The sequence below is a fragment of the Schistocerca serialis genome, chromosome 1, assembly GCF_023864345.2.
Source record: "Schistocerca serialis cubense isolate TAMUIC-IGC-003099 chromosome 1, iqSchSeri2.2, whole genome shotgun sequence".
NCBI classification, from domain to species: domain Eukaryota; kingdom Metazoa; phylum Arthropoda; class Insecta; order Orthoptera; family Acrididae; genus Schistocerca; species Schistocerca serialis.
In genome coordinates, this window is record NC_064638.1 from 1,233,783,939 (window position 1) to 1,233,809,727 (window position 25,789).

Genomic DNA, 25,789 nt, shown 5'->3' on the forward strand with positions numbered 1-25,789 from the left:
GAATTAGAATGATTACTCCATGCAAAATGCGAGGCCCAGCCCAAATAATTTAGAGTCCAAGAAAAGAGCATTGTGCGTGCCCAAGCTCAGAAGTGCCAGTGTTCACAACTCTAGTGGTCTGCGGAGCTTCAGCTTGGTGTTTACATTGTTGAGAATGAAGGTCGAAGCAGAATATTAGCTTAAAGAAAAAAAGACAGGTCAGGATCAAATAAGAATAGGATAAGAAGAATCCTGCTTCTAGGTTGCAGTCAAGGGAGGTCCTTAGGCCAGCAGCTTCAGGATAAAATAGGTGCAGGGTAACAGGTCACAAGTTCTGTGAACCAAATGCTAGCCTTAGCCAGGTAACAGAAAACACTTGGGTCAGCTACGCAGGGACTTTGAGAAGAAAGATCATGTAATTATAGTTGGAGTAGCAGGAAACAGCCTGGCTATGAATCCAAGATACAGTATTAAGAGTTACCTGGGTAAAACAGGAGCAGAAACTGGCCACACAAATGTGGGGTTTGTCGAGGTCTGTCAGCGCCATGATCAGCCCTGAGTAAACACTGCCGTAAGGCTTGTTAACACTGAGCTGATCAGGATGCTCCAAACACTGGCAAAATCTCACGTAAGTGCTGTTCCAATTGATGCTATTGGTAGGTGGGGATACACTATACATGGTCTGCACCTAAACAGGAAGGGGGAAGCTAAATTAGCTTCTCTATTAGAAGATACTGCAAGGGGGAGGCCACAGTCACACAAGGGATGATCCCTGCGGTTACTGGGACCCTGTAGACCGTTTTTTAGGTTAAAGCCGAAGTCCGGACAGACAACAATCAAGAAAAATAGAACAACAGAAACTTCACGCACAAAAAATGGGAACAAGCTAAGGGTAGTATCAATTCACTTCATCAAAATATCAGGGGAATAAAAAATAAAGTATATGAGCTGATAGTGTGTTCAGACATTCTCAAAAGTAAGAATGAGATTCATATACTTTGTCTCAACACCATGTAACTGTGGGGATGGAAAGTGTTTGAAGTTTGTGCCTGTGAACTACAGCTAGATAATGTATTGTTGATATTAACAACAGTGTACATGTCCCCATTAGGAGATTTGGAGTTATTCATAAAAAAGTTTGACTCCCTGTTATGCTGTCTGTCAGACAGAAAGAAGAAGTTACTAAACTAATCTGTAGTGCAGAATGAGATTTTCACTCTGCAACAGAGTGTGTGCTGATGTGTAACTTCCTGGCAGATTAAAACTGTGGGCCGGACCGAGACTCGAACTCAGGACCTTTGCCTTTCGCGGGCAAGTGCTCTACCGACTGAGCTACCCGACTCACGCCCCGTCCTCACAGCTTTACTTCTGCCAGTACCTCATCTCCTACCTTCCAAACTTTACAGAAGCTCTCCTGCGAACCTTGCTGTGGCTGTGGCTAAGCCATGTCCCCGCAATATCCTTTCTTTCAGGAGTGCTAGTTCTGCAAGGTTCGCAGGAGAGCTTCTGTAAAGTTTGGAAGGTAGGAGACGAGGTACTGGCAGAAGTAAAGCTGTGAGGACGGGGCGTGAGTCGTGCTGGGGTAGCTCAGTCGGTAGAGCACTTGCCCGCGAAAGGCAAAGGTCCCGAGTTCAAGTCTCAGTCCGGCACACAGTTTTAATTTGCCAGGAAGTTTCATAATCTGTAGTGATTTCAATGTAAACTTCCTAAGCAAGTCTGATAGGAAAAGTGACCTACAAGCATTATGACATATAACTTAGGATCAGTGATCAACTTCCCTTAGCCGTCTAGCTCAAGGCAGTAGCATTCTAATAGATAACGTATTTGTCCACCAAGAGGATGTAAAACTAACACATGCTTTCCCTGTGATACTTGGATTATCTGACCACGATGCACAATTGATTAACTTACAAAACGTGGCAGGGTGTACAGTTCAGAAATCATTATGTAAAGGTGTAAGGTTGCTCAACCTGGTATCTGTCGAGCACTTCATAGAAAGTTTGTTGCTGTTGTTGTTGTGGTCTTCAGTCCTGAGACTGGTTTGATGCAGCTCTCCTTGCTACTCTATCCTGTGCAAGCTTCTTCATCTCCCAGTACCTACTGCAACCTACATCCTTCTGAATCTGCTTAGTGTATTCATCTCTTGGTCTCCCTCTACGATTCTTACCCTCCACGCTGCCCTCCAATGCTAAATTTGTGATCCCTTGATGCCTCAAAACATGTCCTACCAACCGATCCCTTCTTCTAGTCAAGTTGTGCCACAAACTTCTCTTCTCCCCAACCCTATTCAATACCTCCTCATTAGTTACATGATCTACCCACCTTATCTTCAGCATTCTTCTGTAGCACCACATTTCGAAAGCTTCTATTCTCTTCCTGTCCAAACTAGTTATCGTCCATGTTTCACTTCCACACATGGCTACACTCCATACAAATACTTTCAGAAACGACTTCCTGACACTTAAATCTATACTCGACGTTAACAAATTTCTCTTCTTCAGAAACGATTTCCTTGCCATTGCCAGTCTACATTTTATATCCTCTCTACTTCGACCATCATCAGTTATTTTACTCCCTAAATAGCAAAACTCCTTTACTACTTTAAGTGTCTCTTTTCCTAATCTAATTCCCTCAGCATCACCCGATTTAATTTGACTACATTCCATTACCCTCGTTTTGCTTTTGTTGATGTTAATCTTATATCCTCCTTTCAAGACACTGTCCATTCCGTTCAACTGCTCTTCCAAGTCCTTTGCTGTCTCTGACAGAATGACAATGTCATCGGCGAACCTCAAAGTTTTTACTTCTTCTCCATGAATTTTAATACCTACTCCGAATTTTTCTTTTGTTTCCTTTACTGCTTGCTCAATATACAGATTGAATAACATCGGAGAGAGGCTACAACCCTGTCTCACTCCTTTCCCAACCACTGCTTCCCTTTCATGCCCCTCGACTCTTATAACTGCCATCTGGTTTCTGTACAAATTGTAAATAGCCTTTCGCTCCCTGTATTTTACCCCTGCCACCTTCAGAATTTGAAAGAGAGTATTCCAGTTAACATTGTCAAAAGCTTTCTCTAAGTCTACAAATATAGAAAGTTTAAGAAATGTTAATTGGGGAGATGTATACAATGATCCAAATGCTAATGATAAATGCAACATATTTCTTGATAAATTTATATCCCTTTTTTAATATTGTTGTCCAAAAAAATTACTAAATGTAACACCAAACAGTTTTCCAAGATACCTTGGACTACTACGGGTATTAAAGTGTCTTCAGAAAAAAAGAAAAAAAAAAAGCTTTGTCAGGCAGCAAGAATTAGTAAAGACCCATAAGTAACTCTACACTATAAAAAAAATAATTTTTGTAACATACAGGGAAAAGTTGTCAAAAATCACGAAATATACATGTCAGAGATGAAATTAACAACTCGGGCAATAAAATCAAATCAATATGGAATGTTGTTAGAAGGGAGACAGGAAAAGTAACCACTGGGGTACTTAATTACTGCCCAGCATCAAAAGTAACAAAATTTGGAGTAGGAATTAAAATCCATGGAGAAGAAATAAAAACTTTAAGGTTTGCCGTTGACATCAAAGGACCTGGAAGAGGAGTTGAACGGAATGGACAGTGTCTTGAAAGGAGGATACAAGATTGAAATCACTACAGATTATGAAACTTCCTGGCAAATTAAAACTGTGTGCCGGACTGAGACTTGAACTCAGGACCTTTGCCTTTCGCGGGCAAGTGCTCTACCGACTGAGCTACCCCAGCACGACTCACGCCCCGTCCTCACAGCTTTACTTCTGCCAGTACCTCGTCTCCTACCTTCCAAACTTTACAGAAAAGCAAAACGAGGATAATGAAAAGTACCCAAATTAAATCACATTATGCTGAGGGAATCAGATTAGGAAACAAGTCACTTAAAGTAGTAAATGAGGTTTGCTATTTGGGAAGCAAAATAACTGCTGATGGCCGAAGTAGAGAGGATACAAAATGTAGACTAGCAATGCTCATTGTCTCTCGTCCAGGAGCTAAGGAGAGCTTCAAATTTCCTGGGCTCATCGAGAACTGCTCTAAGAAGATTAAAGGACCATAGAATCGCGTCCCATCATGTTCTTATCAAAGAACCGTTGTCTGATGAACAAGCCGTGGATAATCTAGCATGTGTGAGTCCTGGGAAAATGTCAATTGGAGGAAAGTCATTTTCTCTGATGAGCGCACAATTGAGTCTAAGAGCATAGGTCCTGCTGTTGTTTACTGCACAGAAGGGCAACAACATGATGCACACTTTGTGGCCACACATGTTAGAAGCGGGCGCATACGTGTGAAAGTTTGGGCTGGATGTCTTACATGGGTGCAGAAAATTTAGGAAGTATCCAAGGCAAATTCAATTCAACACCCTATGAACATTTCCTTGAAAATGTGGTCATCCCCGGAGCTCAACTTTAGTACACTGAAGCACATCTCATTTGCTGACATGATAATCATCCCTCAAACACTAGCACTAGGATTCAGAGCTGGTTTTAATGAAGGGAAAATATTATTCAATGCCTTCCGTGGTCTCCAAAGTTGCCAGATTTCAATCCCAAAGAGTTTGTAAGGACTCAACTTAAGAAGACTATGAGACAATTGACCAGACCCTCCTCTGGAAACTGTGAGTGCTCTATGGGATTTGATTCATTCTTAACAGTAGAGAACTGCCATCGAAGAGGATTTTTTCCATAAACTTATCAATTCTATGACTAGAAGGATCCATGCTGTTCTTGATACCAACAGCATGTGGACAAAATACTAAAGCTATACATAGACTTCTCTTCATTTTCAAACAATGGAAACTCCAGGTAGTAATATCAATTTAGGAAAAGACAGTTTGCTACTTAATTGTGCCTGTCTGGAACTTAACGTGTCTTCTTTACAGTAAGTAGCAATCTGTCTTTTCCTACAGTGTTGCAACTCTTGATTTTATTTCATTTTTCTGTAAAAGGTCTTCATAGTTATTAGGCTAACAATATTAATTTCAAATTACAAATCTTCTTGCCATTATATTATTTGTGTTTTTACAGGAGACCAGATGAATATCACCTTCCAAGGATGATTATTTCTATTGTTATGGAAGGTCAGATAAATAACTACCTCTGTCAGCACGTATTAGTCATGCTGTACAATTGGTGAAATGGACAGAGTTTTGGGTTAGCATGCAGGAGGTCAAGAGTTCGATCCTGTGTTGGGACACACTATTTTTATTTGCTAATTTCATTCTGACATTTCATACTGTTGTTGTTGCTGTTGTTGTTGTTGTGGTCTTCAATTCTGAGACTGGTTTGATGCAGCTCTCCACACTACTCTATCCTGTGCAAGCTTCTTCATCTCCCAGTACGTACTGCAGCCTACCTCCCTCTGAATCTGCTGAGTGTATTCATCTCTTGGTCTCCCTCTACAATTTTTACCCTCCACGCTGCCCTCCAATACTAAATTGGTGATCCCTTGATGCCTCAGAATATGTCCTACCAACCGATCCCTTCTTCTAGTCAAGTTGTGCTACAAACTCCTCTTCTCCCCAATCCTATTCAGTACCTCCTCATTAGTTAAGTGATCTACCCATCTAATCTTCAGCATTCTTCTGTAGCACCACATTTCGAAAGCTTCTATTCTCTTCTTGTACAAACTAGTTATTGTCCATGTTTCACTTCCGTACATGGCTACACTCCATACATGTACTTTCAGAAACGACTTCCTGACACTTAAATCTATACTCAATGTTAACAAATTTCTCTTCTTCAGAAATGCTTTCCTTGCCATTGCCAGTCTACATTTTATATCCTCTCTACTTCGACCATCATCAGTTATTTTGCTCCCCAAATAGCAAAACTCCTTTACTACTTTAAGTGTCTCATTTCCTAATCTAATACCCTCAGCATCACCTGACTTAATTTGACTACATTCCATTATCCTCGTTTTGCTTTTGTTGATATTCATCTTACATCCTCCTTTCAAGACACTGTCCATTCCGATCAACTGCTCTTCCAAGTCCTTTGCTGTCTCTGACAGAATTACAATGTCATCGGTGAACCTCAAAGTTTTTATTTCTTCTCCATGGATTTTAATACCTACTCCAAATTTTTCTTTTGTTTCCTTTACTGCTTGCTCAATATACACATTGAACAACATCGGGGAGAGGCTACAACCCTGTCTCACTCCCTTCCCAACCACTGCTTCCCTTTCATGTCCCTCGACTCTTATAATTGCCATCTGGTTTCTGTACAAATTTCATACTGTAATATACACCATCTCTTAGGTCACATATATCCTAAATTTATATTTTGTAACGCTGAACATAACAAATGCATGATTAGACAATAAGAAACAGACAGTTGAAACAAATGACCTGTCATAGGATAGAATAACTACAAAAACAATATCAATTTCTAGATGCTAAAGAGGACAGCTCAGTACAATAACACAACATCTACTTGCTGTTTACACTACGTGTAATATGAGCGCACTCAGATGTCACACATTAGCGACCAGTGGCTATAATAATGTCCATATTAATGACCGCATGAATACATTCGCCTCGGAACAGCAGATGCTCGAAGTGACCTCCCTGCACATTCAAACATTGTGCAACACAATGGATCGTACAGCTCTGGACCCCTTGTGTCCACAGTAACGAGAGCAGCATGAATACAGGCTACCAATTCTTCCACATTTGTCGGTGCAGTAGAGCACACATGTTCCTTCAGGTGTACCCACTAGAAGAAATCCAGGGGATTTAGGTCAGGTGAAGGCGGTGGCCATACAAATGGACCTCCACATCCAAGCCATTTCCCTGCAAATTTTCTGTCCAAATACAGCCACACATTAATTCCAGAGTGTGGAGGTGCACCATCATGTTGGAACATCTTTCAGCACATCAGGCAGATAGTTTGACAGGAATGCACGATACCTTTGTGCCATCAATCGGTCAGTCAACATGTAGGGGCCTAGGCACCTGTCACCTGATATTCCGCCCCACACATTGATACAAAAGCGAACTTCATATCCACAGTTACAGGTGATATGTGGGTTAACTTCACACCAATGGTGAGCACTGTGCATACTGAAGACACCATCACAAATGAATGCTGTTTCATCCGATCACATTATGTTGTGCACGAAGTCATTGTTGGCTTTCTGTTGTTGTTGTTGGAACCATGCACAGAATTGCATCTGCTGATGGCGATCTGCAGGATGCAGGTATTGAGTGAAAGCATAATGATAGGGATGCAGCCCATGCTCGTGCAGCACACACAGTATAATCACGCCATCAATCCTGCACGCTGTTGCACCTCTGACAGATATTCTTCTGCACGATTCATCCCGACACCACTAATTGTGAAATGTTCGGTTACAAATTACACTGTTTCCCGAACGGTAATAGATGTGATGTTTCCAGAATCCCATCAATAGAATAATAATAATGCACCCAGATACGTACTAAACAGCATGCGGTTACCAGACTCGGTGTTGAAAGGCATAAGTAGTGGGACCATGGTGATAACACATACAAATAGTAACCGAGTTTGGACATTATTCAAAAAGCACATTGCTAGTCCTACTGGTAACATAAGGCCCTAATGAAATGTAATGGACCTAAACGAGGCAAGAATAGTTGGTATAAATCTATAAGACCATTGGAGGAGGGTACAAAGAAAACAGATTTTGCATCTAGTAGATGAAATGGTGTGAATAAATTCACACCCACAACGTGGAAAGGGCTTCTTTCAAAGCTGACCAATCTTCTGTTTCTACGATTTTAGTATGTAACGGCAAATGTTTTCTTACAGAGAAAAACAAGAAGAAGCCAATAACACCTCAAAGTTCTTTGCCAACTGTTTCATTTAATAAAAATATTTTCTATTATATCTAATTAGGTGTACTTTGTGTACCTGCATGTTTTACAGTTGTTCCTTGATTTCATATCTATTGACATCTAGCATACACAACAATTTGTACAAACCTGAGGACTAAGACAGGGTGTACAGACGCCATCTTACGAGCAGAGAGCTCATATTCCTGGGAACGTCGCGCCCAGTCTTTGCCTTGATGGGAAGCTGTCAGAGCAGTCAGTACTGTGTGCGACATTGAATCCAGAGTGCTGCTAGTCCAGTCTGAAAATAAACATCATGTTTGAAAAAGCATGATCATGAATTCTATGAAACACACACCAATGAAATAGACACAAATTGTAAATGTTGCCATGAAACTGGGAACTATGAAGACTACAGGACATTGCAGAGGTAAAAATGTCACTGTATTATAGTTGCGTACAAGTAAGAAGGCGGCTGTGTTATGCATTCTGCACAAAGTGGGATGGAGAATAGTTTGTTGCATCATAAATGTGCCCTTTATCTCCGTCCCACGCTTCATGCTCCAGCTGTTTCCCACCCTTGCAACTGGCAATATTCCTGTCTCCTCTAAACAAATTTATATGCAGGTAAAACTCTCACTGTTGCTTTTTGGCATAATCCTCGTTGTATTTGCTTTATGCCACCCATGTTGAAAACTACAGTGACCAAGTACTCTCATCATACCTGGACTAATACAACAATCAACAATAATGTTCAATGAATGCCCCAAAGTGCACACTGTATACAAATACGCAGAATGATGCTATTGGCTGTATTGTCATAGTGTATAATACTTTTTGCTAATGCATATCCCTCTACCATTCACCTTCTTACATGTACACCACTATAGAGCACAGAATCATAATTTTACTAATCATTGTTTATCGGGAGTCAAGACACCTGTATAACTTCTTTCAGTTCTTATGATTGGTTTAGAAATTAAATTTTTAAAACAGAATTAGCTATTAAATTTAGATTTATTTCTTTGGTTCTGTACAATGGATGTTAATTTTATTACTAACTGTGAACCATGCTTTTTTTTTCCATTCAAAAAATTATTCAAATATCAAGTGTTAAATATTTTAACATTATTATGATCTGCAACTTTCAGTGTGACAGAATGGTGAATGATCTCTTATACTAAGTACTTCACAATGTACATGTAAGTTTAAGTGGCACTAGGCTTCAATACATCAACACAAATCTAGCCTCGATCCACTACATCCTGCAGCATGCAGCTGCAGAAACTCCATTTCTTCAAATGGTTATTCAAGCCTTACACATTTCCGTCACCATCTGAGTGAGCCAACAAACTGCTACATCACTTTTGTCACTACACGTGCAACCATAGACTACACAAGGGCCAAAGATGTTCTTCAGCAGCAAAGAACTTGATATGAACTGAATCATTGGATAGACACTCGATCCAGGCTGCGATATCAATACATCAATAAGCACTGCACTGTACCAACATCTTTGCAAGTTGATCAAAGAAAGGGTTTAAGGAACTGATCTAGCTTCAATTTGTAGGCTCACTTAGAAGGTGGCTAAAAAATATTTGGCCGAAACAGCAGTTTAAGAAATGTAGTTTCTACAGCTGCATGTCCAAAATTTAATGTCTCAGCCAATGTACCATAAAAATGCACAAATCTAGATCTGAATAATGAACTTTAAAGCAGAATGCATTAACCTAAACAATAACATTTCACACCCAAAGCAATCTGAACACCTGTTTCCTGCCAATTTATAGTATACATGCAAAGAATTGACAAATATTAAGCAAGTGAGAAACACAATTCATGCAGAAAACAGCTCCAATGGAATCTACAGAGAAAGGAATAGAAACTCGGAATGGAGCAGTGAAAATGTCGCACAGGACATATTTCAGAGCAGCTCAGAACTGACGACAAATCATGACGAGCTGCAGTGTGCCATTAAAACTTTGCAATCAGTTGAGCACAACTATAGACAGGGGATTTACCCTGTTATAGATAAATATTTGGTTACATCCTAATATCAAGAAATCCAGAAAAAAATGTTTTGTAACTAATATACCAGCAGAAAGAAATTCTTACCCACTCATAAGAGGAGACAATGAAATTTAGGCTAAAAAGCATCTATCTATGAATGTATGGTTTCGCGGCAATATGTACTGATAAAATTTTCTTGGGCTTCCAGATGCATCAAGTTGTTTAAAATCCTGAGCTTTTGGCCAATTGTTCCTCAGCCATTGTCAAGTGGTGACTGTTTTTTGTTTGCTGCTACTGTCTTTATGTAGCCACACTGCCTACTGCGATTTCACTGGTGCCCACTCCTATGCCATATGAGGTAATGCTTTCATTGTGTGTCCACTTAAAACTTCGGACGGCCGGGTCCCAAGCAGTACTTAGCTGTAGGCCACCATCTTTATCAAGGACACAAATTTTTATCTCTATTGCTTATTTAATTATGCTATCCCAGAAACTACTAATCCACATAATAATGAGTGTCTCTTTCAATCCAATACAAAATCCATTTTCTAGAGCACACTTTGCCATTGCTGATTTCTCAGACCGAAGGCGAAAGCATCTCTCATGTTCTACACAGAGCTGCTCAATAATATGCGACACAGTCTGTCCGATTAAAATATTCTCCATCATATAAAAAATATGACATCAGAATATGCTTAAATTAATCCACAATAGTGTCATCAAATAACTGGGAGAGCAGGTCTGTGGAATCCTTGATGGAATGCACATGAATAATGACACCACATCAAAACTGACTATAATATCTCTTTCTCCAAGAGGCAGGCATTTAATTCAATTGATGAAGTCAGTTGTATTTTTGATGTGGTGCACACAGTGACCAATGTGCTGACTAAGGAAAATGGCCACACATTTCAGGAGTCAGTAAGTCGGCAAAACAATGGTGCTCACAATGGCATGTAGAGGTGTGTTGTTCTTATGAACCTGTGGAAGGACATACCATGTCACTGGTCGATGTGCCCAAAGGAAGAGATTCTTAATGAAACTCTCTTCCACTGAAAAATTTGTGACAACACCATCAATAATTATGGAGGCCTACAGATAAGCACAGCCTGGGATCTGGCCACTGGAAGGTTGAAAGGATGTCCAATGAAAACATTATGTCATATGGCATTGAAGCAGGCACCAACAATGTCACAGAATCAGTGGACTATGTAATGACAGCAGCAGTAGCAACCAAAAAACAGTCACCTTTTGACAGTGGCCGAGGAGTACTCGCCCAGAAGCTCATGGATTTTAAACAACTTGAAGCGGCTGGAAGCTCAAGAGAATATTATTAAAAAAATGTATTGAGAAATAAATCTGTATTGCTAACTAGTAAACACAAAAGATAGTACTGCTCTTTCTTCTGATACTTATCAGTTACACAAACATGGTTCATTAACAATTAACGTTATGCACTTATGATATAGATCACTTCTTGAATCTTTGAGCTTTTCTTTATTCTACAAGTTCTACAAGAAGGGTTTATACAGTCCAAAAATTTGTGGGATTGAATGAAAGTAAGTAATACGTCTACAACACTGAAAACAGCCATGCTTTACTGACACTCAATGTGATTCAGCACAATACAAGACAAAAATATTTGCATAAAGACTCAGATTCATTCCTTGTGTAGCATAAGAGAAGACTTTCAAAATCAGGTGTACAGCACTTCAAAATGGTACCATTAGACACAGTAAGAAATTGAGATTCCCTTCAGAGTCAAAACAAAATTACAATTTTATTTTAGTAACCACTCACTATACAAACTAATTGGTTACCTACATTCATGAACTGAAAATTCACATCAGCCAACCAGTAATGTTCACCGTAAACAGGCTTCTATTCTTTTAGCATAGGTACAGTTATGCTTCACCACATATTAAAGTGGTCAATTAAATATTACGTTAGCAGTAGCAGACAAACAGCAGCTACCAGCTACATAATATAACTGTGAAAGTATCAAGACTTTCCTGCTACTTTCACGATGTTAAATTTAACTTCTGTAAGCACAAATAGTATCTGGAAAAAAAAGTCTGTGGCACTTGTCCCACAAATCATCTTCTGGTCTGACTACAGGCAGAATAGAGCCTTCTGTCTGCCACAGCACTGGATGTTTGGGTGGGAGAAGGAAGGGGCAAGCCCATTACCCTTGTTGCCTTTTACACCCAGGAAAGAGCCTTGATTCTTAATCTGACAGCAAGATGAGTGTATGTAGGGCCACCTTGGAGGGACTGGAACTAGGAAAAGTCCTTGCTCCTACCAGAACCTCTAGGGCCAGAGTCGAGCACTCTACCCGTGTAGAAAATAAATTTCTAACAAATGCTGTTCATGGAGTTAATATAACTGAGGAAATACCAGCTTTTTTCCCCTCAAGTATCAACTTCCACCCTAATTTCCTAGGTTACATTTAGCTGGCACTATCACAAATAATATTAAGCGGTATACTGTTAATTTATTGTCAATACAATGTACAGATTAAGTTCCCACAATTTGCTTTTTTTGTGTTAATGCAGACCTTGCTTCATTCCACATCCCTGAAAGTTCTTCTTCATGATGGGGTCTATGAACCATAACAAATCCGTTAAAGTTATAAGAAGTGTTCATCGAATTATCGGATGCTGTTGTTATCTTTACTATGAGAATTACAAGAAACAAAAGCCCATTACCAGCTCTTTGGATAAAGTAATGTGTGCAAGCCAATGCAAACTGCTTGAATGATACAATCCATCCGATTTATACAGTAAAAAAAATTAAGAAACATGCTTTTACTCACCTGACACAGAAGCATTTTCAAGAAATGGTTCCCGTTCATCATCCTTGAAGTAATGTATAACACTTGGAATGCGCAGATATAGTTGCAGCAATAATTTCTGGGCAACTTCAGATCTTACACTGCAATGAGAACATAAAGCATGTCAGTCACGAAATCAGGAAGTTAATGGACAACAGAGTTGTGAAAGCATTAAAAAAAGAAGGAAAGTAATTAATTTGATTCACACGATTTTCTCAAAAACTGCAAACAGTAAAGTAACGTACAAATTCGTTATAATAAGGAGAATATAAGACAGATCTGAAAAGTTTTTTCAAAAGAAGAATAGTCATTAATTTAAATTATTTTCTTACAAACTGCAATCAGCAAAGTAAGGTATAAATTTGCAGTAGTGTGCAAATTCATTGGTACAAGACGATTAACCTTTAACTGTGCACATGTATTACTGTACGTATAATACACTAAGTGGCTAACTGAATGTCAAACTAATGTGTCCTCCTCTTGCTTTAATGAGCTTCTGAACAGGTTGTGGCATAGATTCGACCAGGTCAGAATAAATGTTTCATAGCCGTGTCATCATGAAACCACATTTTTGCCACATTTACAAACTAACATACATTCTTTTATCAACAGTCCATTTAACTAAGACATCTCTTCACAAAACTCCACAAATTCTCAATGGGATTTAAGTCTGGTGAATTACCAGGCCATTGAAGTACATTATTACTCTTTTCTTCCATGAATGTCTTGACTGCTTTAGAAATGTGACATAGGACCAGATCATGTTGAAATGCTCCTCCACTATGTGCATAGGTCTGTAGGAATGACACAATCCTGCACCTAAGAATTTCCATGTATTTGGCTGAATTCATCATCCATCAACTTGTTAGTGTCCCAGGGTCACTTGCAGTGAGGAATCTCCACAACATTTTTTGGAAGCATATTTTGCAGACTGTTCAGGATGCTCACCCCTGACTGCCTCATGGGTGCTTCAACTGACAACACTTGCTCTGAACCCTTGAGAAATAAAAGGCGACTCATCACTGAAAATTACACGTTTCCAGTTATTTGGGATCCAAGATTTACGAATTTTGGCCCACGCCAACCATTTTTTTTTTCTCTTCATGGCAGGTGTTAACAACTGCTTCTTTACTGTCTTTCATGCCTTCCACTCACAATCAAGAAGCCTATGCTGTGCTGTTCTGTTGAAGAGCCAATTTCAATCCCAGTAGCCAAGACATCTTTCTGAAGGTCCTTAATTGTCTTGTGAGGGTGAATTCTACTGTTTCTAAGTACAGTTTTCTCAGTTATAGTGGTGATTTTTGGTTTTCATATACATCTGTCTTTTCTCTTTGGAGACAATGAATGAGGCAGTCTCACTAAATGTCCTAATTCAGTCTTGAAACACAAGATCTTCCCCATACCAACAACAGAGGCAATGCCTCATAGTCACAGTTGTGTGTTCATGAAGAGTAACTATTTTTGCAGGCTTGTGGGGTGAAATGTTCCTTTTAACACAAACCCAAAGTTTTCCAGCTGTTGATGCTCATACAAGCACTCCACTGAACTGTAAGGGACCTACAATTGTTGTTCCCTATCAAGAGACAACAGTAGTCTAACAAGAGTTTAACAATTCCTTGTAAAATATAAGCTTGTCTCAATTAATTTGTACAGAATTGTGAAGACAAAGACATTGTTTAACATTTGTTACCAAAAATCTCGAAAAATTTTTGACCAATACTTCAAATTTTTACACTTTACTCTAATATACATTTGGATAGACATTGGCTAGGTTTTTTTAAGCAAAAATGTACAGCTTCTCCATTCAAACTCACTACCAGAAAGAAAATGCTGTGCTTTGAAAAGGTTAGATTTTGTTATCTTTCTTACCGTCAGTTTTAACTATGATTACTGGTCATTTAAACCATTACAGAAATTGTTTCTCCCATATATATTCTTGTACCTTGTATATAATTTTGAGCAAAAATTCTATACACAACAACATGCTTTTTTGTTTTCTTCCTCGTAGTCGATTTTAACAGAATACAGGTAAATTCTATTAATGGCTTATACTGGTTAATGATTAGACTACTACTATGCAATCTGAATCATCTGAAACTTTGCAATCCTATGCCTTTGCAGATTAAAACTATTTGAAATATTATCATTGGAGCTACTATCCTTATAGATCCAGCAGCTGAAGATGTCTCTCATACCCTATATACCAGTGGCCCCAAACCACTTCATCCATTCATTTTAATTTTACAATTAAAGCTTTGTTTATAATAACAAGAAGCAAAGTTCAAGGTCAGTGGGAGGGGGAAAAAGGGGATTTTTTTTTTTTTTTGGGGGGGGGGGGGGGGGGAAGAGGGCAATGACAGAGAGAGAGAGAGAGAGAGAGAGAGAGAGAGAGAGAGAGAGAGAGAGAGAGAGGAGGAGGGGGGGGGGGGAAGGAAACTAGGAAGTATATCTAGTTTTCAAACAAATTTAGTAATTGTAAAATATTGCCGGGTTTGTTAGTTCATTATAACAAGAATCAACTTCCAATCCACTCCTCCACACCATCATCATCATGAACTCTACAAACTCAATGGTGCCAGTGTCCGTATGGCATTCCTATCTGTACATCTACTTTTACATCTAAACCCATACTCTGCAAATGACTCTGAAGTGTGTCGCAGAGGGTACTACACCAGCTATTAGCACTTCTTCTCATTCTATTGAAGTACGGAGTGTTGGAAGAATGACTGTGCGAATGCCTCTGTATCTGCTGTAATCAATCCAATCTTGTCTTCACTATCCCTACAGAAGCTGTAATACAGGGCTTTTCAAAATGAATATACGGATTTTAAGGCTTTGTAACATTTATTATTTAACTTACAATTATAAATAATACATCAAGTTAAAGAGCAACTACAACAGTTTTTCTTAAAAGTGTTCAATGTCAGCACCATCGTCACACATCGAGTAGACAGGCGAGTTCTTCCAAAACCTTGATCTCTGTGTCGATAGCAATTGTTGCAACAATGCTGCTTCTGAAGTTGGATAGATCAGCTGATGGTGGAGACATATAAACATCATCCTTTATGAACCCCCAAAGGCATGGGGTCAGAACCTGTGTGAACATGAATGTTATATAAAACAAGCTCTGTCATCCAGTGGATTGCAGCTAATCCAGCAGTCAGGCACAACATTGTTTAACCAATCACGTGATGAGTTATGCCAGTGAGATGGCACACTATTTTGCTCCCAAATAAAATTCTGCAGTTCAGCTTTTTCCAGTTGAGGAAAGAGTTGTAGTTCTAGAGCATCAAGACAAGAAACACCAGTTACAGTTGCTTCACTGAAAAAGTCGAGCGGAGTCTCGTTGCAACTGTACCAACTCTTGAGGATCTGCTGACCTCCAGATACACACATTACGTGTGTTCACATTTCCGTTTAGGTGAAATGTCGATTCACCACTGAAGACAACACGATCCAGAAAATCTTCAACTCACACAGCAAAATTTCTTTTGCGAAGTTGGCACATAAACTGTAGTCTGTAGGCTTTAGAGCTTTTAACAACTACAACCGACAAGGACGAACTGATATCTTGAGACTACATGTGATAGACTCTCACTCATTCATTATTTTTTCCATTCATTCTTGGTCATTCCACACTCTACCCTTTGTGCACGGGTATACAAACAAATCTGTTTGAGTTGCTCTTTCATTTGATGTATTTTTATAACTGTAAGTTGAATGTAATAAATGCTATCAAGCCTTAAAACCCATGTATTCATTTTGAAACACCCTGTATATTCCTAGAGTATTAATTTGAAGCTGATTCTTGAAAACTTTGTAAATACACTTTCTTGGGGTAGTTCATGTCTATCCTCAAGTGTCTGTCAGCTTGGTTTCTTTAACATCTCTGTTACACTCTTCCATGGCTCAAACAAAGTTGTGACCTTCATGCTGACCTCCATATACATTCAAAATTCTCTGTTAGTGCTATTTGGTACAGGTCTCGCACACTTGTGCAATATTCTAGAGTGGGCCATACAAGTGATTTGTAAGCAATCTCCTTTGTAGACTGATTGCATTTTGCTAATATTCCACTAGTCAACTAAAGTCTGCCATCTACTTTATACGTGACTGAGCCTGCGTGGTCATGCCATTTCTTATCTCTACCAAGTGTTACACCATGGTATTTTATAACAACGGAAATTTTTGCATGGAATACTACATAAATTAAAGGAAAGACAATCACTCACCTATAGCTGACGTTTTCCACACAGGAACATGCAACAAAACACAATATGTACACTAGTGTTCAACTCTTTAGGGTGAAGAGATTAAGGGAAGGATGCATGATGTGGTGATGGGGTAGTGAGATAGTGTGAGGCAGGTTTTTCCACAGGTGACTCAGGGGCTGCCAAAGAAGACATAATGAGTTCAGTGGGTTACAGAATATACCTGTGTGTGTGTGTGTGTGTGTGTGAGTTGGGGGGGGGGGGGGGGGCGGCATGCGCAAACGTGTGCATTCCTCAACCCTTTCCTCTACTCCCTGCTCCTTTCTATCCTTAATCACTTTACCTGTCATCATCCCTCACACCAGTCAAGCTGTGCAGAACTGCAGTACCAATGCAGTTTATTCAGCTGGCACATGTTAGGTGTACAGGTTTTGTGTGTGTGTGTGTGTGTGTGTGTGTGTGTGTGTGTGTGTGTGTGTGTGTGCGGGGGGGGGGGTTCTTAGCTTCACTCCTAAATTATTTACAATAAAATATCTGTATCATTAACCTGTAAACAATTTACTTCTAATGACACAACACAGCTAACTAAATGCCACATTCAAATAATATTTGTTTAATACAAACCCATTCTTTGCAGCAGCTACTGTAATTAAATGTTGAGCAACAAGTGCTCGATCCTCATCCTGAGACAAGCACTGTAACATCAGTGGTAGTCGCAGTTCCATTTTGTCTTGATATTCGCCAACACCAGATGTCATCACTGCTTCTTCCACAATATACTCCACCAACACCAATAACTGTGCACACACAAAAAGAAATAGCAATTTGAATGAAACTGTACATTGAACTAATATATAAATAGTATCTTCATCTACATTGTCCATTGCGGAGTGTACCATGTATTACTAGTAGTTAATCCTTTCCTGTTTCCCTCACAAACAGAGTTGAGGAAAAAATTACTGTGAATATGTCTCCCTATGAACCCTAATTTTCCTTATCTTACTTCATGATCCTTATGCACAATATAAGTCAGTGGCAGTAAACCATTCTGCAGTCAGATTCATACCATCTGCCCTCCCCCATTTCCAATTCTTTTTCCATAATTTATGTGAGAAGAAAATACATCTGTAGAAATCCATTGTCTGCTTCTTTTAAGCAGAGCAAGGAAGATTTGTCACTGCATATATACCATACCTGGGTGTGAAAGGGATGACAGCTGTCAAAATGCAGGTACTGTTGGTGGTTGGTGGGTTTAATGTGGACATAGATGTGGATGGAGCCATCAGAGAGGAGGAGGCCATAGCTTGGCTGCCCGAGGACGGTGTATCTGCAGTGACAAAAACTCCCTTGCTCAGTACGCTGAGGGTCTCACCGAGGCCTTCACAGATAGGCACTATCCCCCAGACCTAGTTTGCAAACAGGTCTCCTGTGCCATTTCCCCCCACAACATCAGTTCCCCTACCCCCACAAAAAACCAGCCACAAAGGAGAGTCCCCTTTGTCACCCAGTACCACCCAAGACTGGAAAAACTGAACCATATCCTTCGTCGGGGCTTTGGGTACCTATTGTCATGCCTTGAAATGAGGAACATCCAACCCAAGATATTTCCACCACCTAAAGTGATGTTCCATTGCCCACCCAACCTTGACAACATTCTAGTCCATCACTATGCCACTACCAATCCCAACCCCTTGCCATGAGAATCATACCCCTGTGGAACACCCAGGTGCAAAACCTGTCCTATTTACTGACCTGTAACATTAGAAAACAGAACAGTACAACTTTAATCTTCAACTGGAAATACTGCCTGAAATACTGTTGCATGTTAAAATAGTAACAAACCAAAAAGAAAATATTGGTACACACAAAAAATCTTACACGCAAGAGTAATTTACGGTAGTGCCTGTACTTTAAAATACATCAGTATCTTAAGACAAGATATTATTATTGTGAGTGAGAGTTTATTAGATACCTCATTACAGTACTATATTGACACACAACTGATTTGCACTTAACTATTTAAAATAAGAAATCACAGAGTTAAAAATGTTCTGTTCTTAAGCAGGACAAATAAACTCTGTGATGTTTTTTCGCTTCGCAGACCACAATATTAATTTTGTCACATTTACTGCCATTTCTTAATTCACAAAATGGCTATTGAGGGAGACTTAGATCTTTGTTCAACATACTGAAGGGATATATCAAATGAATTTTTTTGCATCTGTATGTGGAACTCGAGACGTAGGTTCATTGTCTTTGTTGCCATCACTTTTCTCGTTCTCATCAGTTGTTAGAGCAACAGCATCAATGATTTGGTCATCAATTAATTCTGCTTCTGTTGTCCAGTCAACGTCAGCTGTACTGATCCACTCTCATGTCACTAAGCTCAACATCCAGTTGTATGGACAGAGAGACTGTTTATGTTTAGTTTTACACACTGTCACTACTTTATAAAATAAATGCTTGCACAGCAACACCTACTGATTGATTTAGAAACAAGTTATTTCATACTAAAACTGGTCGAACTATTGCACTTAGCAATGGTCAACTGCCTACTGATGCATATTGCAGATTATGAGCCATCAACAAGTGCTGTAGCAGCAGCCCTTGTTTGTAACAAAAACACCAGAAGTAGGATGGTCAGACTAAGCAGGAAGTCGAACCATTCGAGGTCCAATTAGCGAGGTTCTATTGTAAGTGTGTTGGCTTTACCACAATGCCTAAGAGACTCTAGAGTGGATTTTGTCTGAACCTGTGCCCTGTCACTTTGTAGCTTTTAAGAGTTTTTCTTGTTTCATTCAGTACACCATCTGTGAGTATAATACTTTGATTTTATCACATGGTCCACTAAAAGCAATTTGTGCCTGAACAATGCATTCTGCAAGAGAGGAAAACACAATATTGAGTAGTATTTACTTTTATCTCTTGGTTTCCTTTGTCATACTATCAAAAATATCTGTATGCACAGAAAGAAAGTTGAAAGTAAAGATCTGATAAACATAGAGTAGTAATTTCATTATTCTAATGAGATCATACCTGTTCTTGTGTAAGGTTGAGAACATCTTCCTGAGAGTAATGCTTCGGTGTGAACTTTTCGCGTCCTTGCCAAAGTTTGGGGTTGCAAGTGAGTGCCCACATGAAATCCAGAACAGCTGTAGGATGATACCTAATGGTGTTAACATAAGATATTATGAAAAATAAATATCAAGAGTGTATTTAAGGTTGACATTAACAATAATTCCCCAGAGTCCAATAATAATGACGACCACAAATATATGAAGATCCTTATAATCCATGTCTTAGGTAAATCAAAGGAAATGATAGTTTACAATACTGAAAGAGCTGTAGGGAAATTTAACAGCTTATCTTGTATATGCAGGACAAAAATACTTTTCTGAATTACAATAAGACAGAATAGTTTGTCAGTACTTACCTTCAGGAGGCAAAACTCCAGTAATGCCAATACACATAAAAGAGACAATGAAACTGTCTAGCTTTCAGAACTATTAGCTCATTCCTCAGGGAGTAATGGGGATGATTAGAAGATAGAAGCAGACCATTCTGACCCCAAGAAGACAGGACGTTAACTCTGTCCTCTTTTCATCCATGGACTGAAGCTGGTACATTGTATCCCAGTGAACTATCCTTGAGATAGAACTGAGTCCAGCACTCTCCCCCTTCACTTGTGTATCCCCTCATCTACACAACAGGATTAGGAAGGAACTAACACCTCCAAAAGCTAGGATAGTTTTCCATATATCCATATATGTGTATCAGCAATACTGGAATTTCACCTTCTGGAAGGCAAGTACTTGTCAGACTTACTGTCTCCCTGTAATTTAACCGTTTTCTACAGCAAATTTTCCTTTTGAAACAAGAGACCTTTTGTGCTACTAAACAGAGTCTTTGCAATGGGTGTTAAGATAAAATTAACTGAGTTGTGTATCTTCTAGGGACACACTATACAAAAAATCATAACTAGCTGCATGCAGTTGCAGACTGTTGCAAAAAGACAAGGCAGTGTAAATTAAAAGGGATCATACATATATATTTACACAAAGCATATATTACTGCACACAAAAGCAAATGTTATAATTAGCATTAAAATGTCCACACAAGGCTAGTCTACTAGTAGTGCCTTTACTGTCAGTGTCAGAGGACAGCCACAAGTAACAGGCAGCAAGAGGTACATGAATGTTCATCGAGTGAGAGCATTTGCTCAGAAAGGACACAATCAGCTGTAAATTCCCTCTCCATCTTATGATATACACCAACAGCTGTTGTCCTGTTGTCTTTGTTCGCATGACTGTCAAGTGAAACTTACAAATATTCTGCTTGAACCCTGATGTCTATGGAAAGATGTGGACAGTTGATTGAGAAAGGTCCCCGTACTTTCATTCTCATTTTCATTATGTCACACATGTAAGGATTTATTAGCCTTTCTTTGTCACTAATCAAGTGTGTCACTTTAATTCTGCTGTTGCACAATTGCGCTAGTGTTCTATTAAGTAACAATGTAAATAAATGTGTGCTACCACAGTACTGTGTCAACATTTCTTTAGGCACTGATTTTGACATCCCTTTCTTCTATTAGCAACTCAACAACATTTATATAAAAAGAGTGTGTATCCAGATTACACGATGTAAGGTCTGCCTGTTAGGTAAACAATCTTCTTTTTTATTTAAACCCAAACATGTTTCAGAGCCTTTGTGTCCTGTTTGGCTTTGCATGAAGAAACAGTTGTCTGCATAAAGCAGACAATTTTATCTCCAAACACAGCCACTGTAAGAGCAAAAAAAAAGTTCAAATGTGTGTGAAATCTTGTGGGACTTAACTGCTAAGGTCATCAGTCCCTAAGCTTACACACTACTTAAGCTAAATTATCCTAAGGACAAACACACACACCCATGCCCGAAGGAGGACTCGAACCTCCGCCAGGACCAGCCACTGTAAGAGCAGCAAAACCAACTGAGGAACACCTGTGTTCATGCAAATAATACAATAAAATATTACCTATATTTACTGCTGGTTGAAAGAGACTAATAAAATATCTCCATCAAATTCACATAATGCAAAATATGTCAAACATAAATAAAAGTTGATAAGTAACAAGTAACGCTTTTGATTATAAAATTAATGCTTCGTAAGGATGAATAGTTATTAAGTTGTAGTACTGATATTATATATTCAGTCTTACATTTATTACAGTAAGAAAAAAGCAAACTAAAAAAGTACCTCATTTCAAACTTATTCAGCAGTCTCTGAACACAATGGAACAGAGTCGACCAAGAAGCTCGATGGGCTAGTAGTGTCAGAAGATATGGGCGGCAAGTTTGTGTCACTCCACTATTGCCACATTCTGTCTTTGAAAATAACAGCTGCATCTGCAGATATGACAAATTTAAACACTCACCTTTTGCAAAGATTCTAATGAATAAAATAAGTTATCACTACATGAACAAAAGTATAGAACAGTTACACTTGCCAACAGCTGAAACATAACTAACAAGGGCAGATCCCAGTGGTACGATTGACTTTTTGAAACCATCTATACCATGACGTAGATTAAGATCCTAGATATAACACCCTGCATCCATTCATCCTGGTGAGCATTCGTTTGCGAGTAATCAACAAAACAAGAATTCAGAATTTTACACAACACTCAAACAGTGATTTATATAGACTGGTTGTGTGGAGTAAAGGATAGGGTAAGGCCTTCACATGCAGAATGTCACGAGTTCAAATCTTATCAGGTGCTTCTTATTTTTTTTATTTTTAAATTTTTGTAGAAATGACACTAATCATCATTGTTATTCACTTAATTGGTTTAAATTTATTTATTTATTTATTTATTTCTAGTCTTCTCTCACATCATTTTAGTTACCGTATGAGTTTTTTCATTTGTTCTTGTTTCTTTCTTCGTGTCATTTTTATCCACTCTGAAGTTTTGTGTGTGTGTTATAAGTATATATACCTGTTATAATATTTAAGTATTTGAAAATGCCAATCTATTGGTTAAAAAAAAAAAAAAAAAAAAACAAGACAGGATAATCTATTTAATGGAGTCAAATATGTATTTTTTGTTACAATACTTTTTTGTTGTAATCATCATACAGACATTTAAAACAGCTTAAATTCCTATTGCACTATGGACAAAATATCACAGGTCAAGATTTAAACAAAAGATGGCATTGCAAGTAAAGCGAAATTAAAGCAAATTATGGAAAGACAGGATGATAAAATAAAATAAATTAAATCAAAATTAATACAAAAAATTAATTAAAATCACATGAAGAAAGATTTAAAGCACAAAAAGAATGATAGGAAGAAAAATGAGAGCAAATGAAGAAGTTGATATGATCAATAAAACGACATGACAAACAAACAGAAATAAAAAACTACATTTAAACCAATTAACTGAATTAAAAAATGATCACATTCACCTCAATAAAAATTTAAAAATATTTAAAGTACCTGACAAGATTCAAACCCCACGCCCTTTTCCATGTGAAAGAATTACACTATTCATTACACCACACAGTCTATTTAACACTACTTTCTTTAATGCTACTGAGCAACACACAAAATTCCAGTATTTTTTGTCAATTACATGCATGTGAGGGCCCAACAATGTGAATGGCTGCAGGGTGTGATACCTGTGATCTCAACCTACATCTTCGTACAGTCGGTTCCAAAAAGTCAATCCCACTGCTGAGGACCTCTCCCTGTAAGTACACATTAATTTAAATATGAATAGTAAGAACATTGTGTAACCACATAAATGACTAAGAGAGGAAGTGAATAATACATTTATCTTCCTTCAGGTTACATCCTTGTGTGTGTGTGTGTGCGGGGGGGGGGGGGGGGGGGGGGGGGGGAGGCACACATGCCCCTGCCACCACTTAGTGGGTACCTTTTTTATCTATCCATTTATATTATATGGATATAATAGAGGGAAACATTCCATGTGGGAAAAATATATCTAAAAACAAAGATGATGTGACTTACCAAACAAAAGTGCTGGCAGGTCGATACACACACAAACATACACACAAAATTCAAGCTTTCGCAACCAACGGTTGCTTCATCAGGAAAGAGGGAAGGAGAGGGAAAGACGAAAGGATGTGGGTTTTAAGGGAGAGGGTAAGGAGCCATTCCAATGCCCAAACTCTTTGCCTTTACAAATGTCTGCTTGTGTCTGTGTATGTGCGGATGGATATGTGGGTGTATGCGAGTGTATACCTGTCCTTTTTTTCCCCCTAAGGTAAGTCTTTCCGCTCCCGGGATTGGAATGACTCCTTACCCTCTCCCTTAAAACCCACATCCTTTCGTCTTTCCCTCTCCTTCCCTCTTTCCTGATGAAGCAACCGTTGGTTGCGAAAGCTTGAATTTTGTATGTATGTTTGTGTTTGTTTGTGTGTCTATCGACCTGCCAGCGCTTTTGTTTGGTAAGTCACATCATCTTTGTTTTTAGATATACGTTTACATTATATTATGAGCTAGAATGTTTGTCACACTGCTGCTGTATATCAAAATCATTAATGCGCTGGATTCAGTTACTGAAGAAAACACATATTAGTGAACAGAAATTTATTCAAATTTGGCACTCAGAAGACTACTTTAATCATTATTTGATAAAATCTAGAAACTAGCAACACACTTTTGTTACAGATGTTGAGTTAGAAGATTCCCCGCTATTGACAAAATGTGACTGATAATAAAGACAATATCGTATCATCCATATAATAAAATATGAAAACAACAATAAAAAAAACTACATTTTATGAAAATGCACAAAATTTGAAATTTGTAAAGCTACTTTCCTGAGTAGCCCTTTCCGAACACCACACATGAACATATGTCACTGTTTAGCAAAACAAGCAACCTTAAGTAAATATACTGATTTCAGGGTAGTAGACTCCTTCATTTAGCACAAGCATGTTTCTCATCCTCACTTCTGTTTGACCCAGCAAAATGCAATAATTGAGTCTTGGCAGCAATTCTATTTTTACTAATCCCGTCTACATAATCCATCTCTCTGAACAGAAGAAATGAAAATGAGATGATGGAACCACTCATTTGTAGATGATGGATGCATGGTGGCCCAATACTCACAAAAGCAAAGAGTCATTACCGAGCTTTGGAGCTCATACACACATTACCTCAGACAACCACATAAGACACCCACAAACCCATTTGCAGCTGCAGTAACACCGAATGTTTACTAGTTGAGAAAATGGATGTAGCAACAGGGAGGGCCTAAGATGCTCAGGGCAGTGAGAGAGCTGGCTTTCAGCAGAAGTAGTAAAACGAGGACTTAAAAGGTAATGGAAATGCCGTGTGGCTAGGGCCTCCTGTCGGGTAGACCGTTAGCCTGGTGCAAGTCTTTTGGGTTGACGCCACTTCGGCAACTTGCGTGTTGATGGGGATGAAATGATGATGATAAGAACAACACAACACCCAGTGCCTGAGCGGACAAAAACTCCAACCCAGCTGGGAATCAAACCCGGGCCGTTAGGTCTAACATTCCGTCACACTGACCACTCAGCTACCAGGGGTGGACACTTAAAAGGTGACATTTACACACAGTGAAAGAGAGAGAGAGAGAGAGAGAGAGAGAGAGAGAGAGATATGGAGGGGTAGGGGCAGTATGGCTACCTAATAATATACCAATAAGCTATAGGTGAGCGATAATATTTCCTCATCCCCCCCCCCAATCCATTATCACATCTGATTCCACCCTTGCAAATAATTTAAAGAAGGCTTTATGTCACCACATATTTTAATGCTATTTTTCTGGTGTTTTTTCTCCCCTTTCAAAATGTGACTTCCACATGTGTCAGATAAAAGCAGGCAGTTAGAAATCATGTATAATTTTATCAAAACAAATTTACACTTGTCAG

General features: G+C 38.8%; 1 protein-coding gene across 4 annotated transcripts in view; it reads right to left on the bottom strand.

The window, feature by feature from the left end:
• LOC126419147 (integrator complex subunit 1) overlaps window positions 1-25,789 on the bottom strand; it is a 288,378-nt gene that overhangs the window by 32,237 nt on the left and 230,352 nt on the right. For all 4 annotated transcript variants that reach the window (XM_050086288.1, XM_050086260.1, XM_050086280.1 and 1 more), the window contains exons 28-32: window positions 22,122-22,270; window positions 19,922-20,051; window positions 17,510-17,682; window positions 12,657-12,775; window positions 7,982-8,132 (exon numbers count right to left, since the gene is read on the bottom strand). In XM_050086288.1, the coding sequence (XP_049942245.1) occupies window positions 7,982-8,132; window positions 12,657-12,775; window positions 17,510-17,682; window positions 19,922-20,051; window positions 22,122-22,270 (722 nt within the window). The remainder of the gene's footprint in view (window positions 1-7,981; window positions 8,133-12,656; window positions 12,776-17,509; window positions 17,683-19,921; window positions 20,052-22,121; window positions 22,271-25,789) is intronic.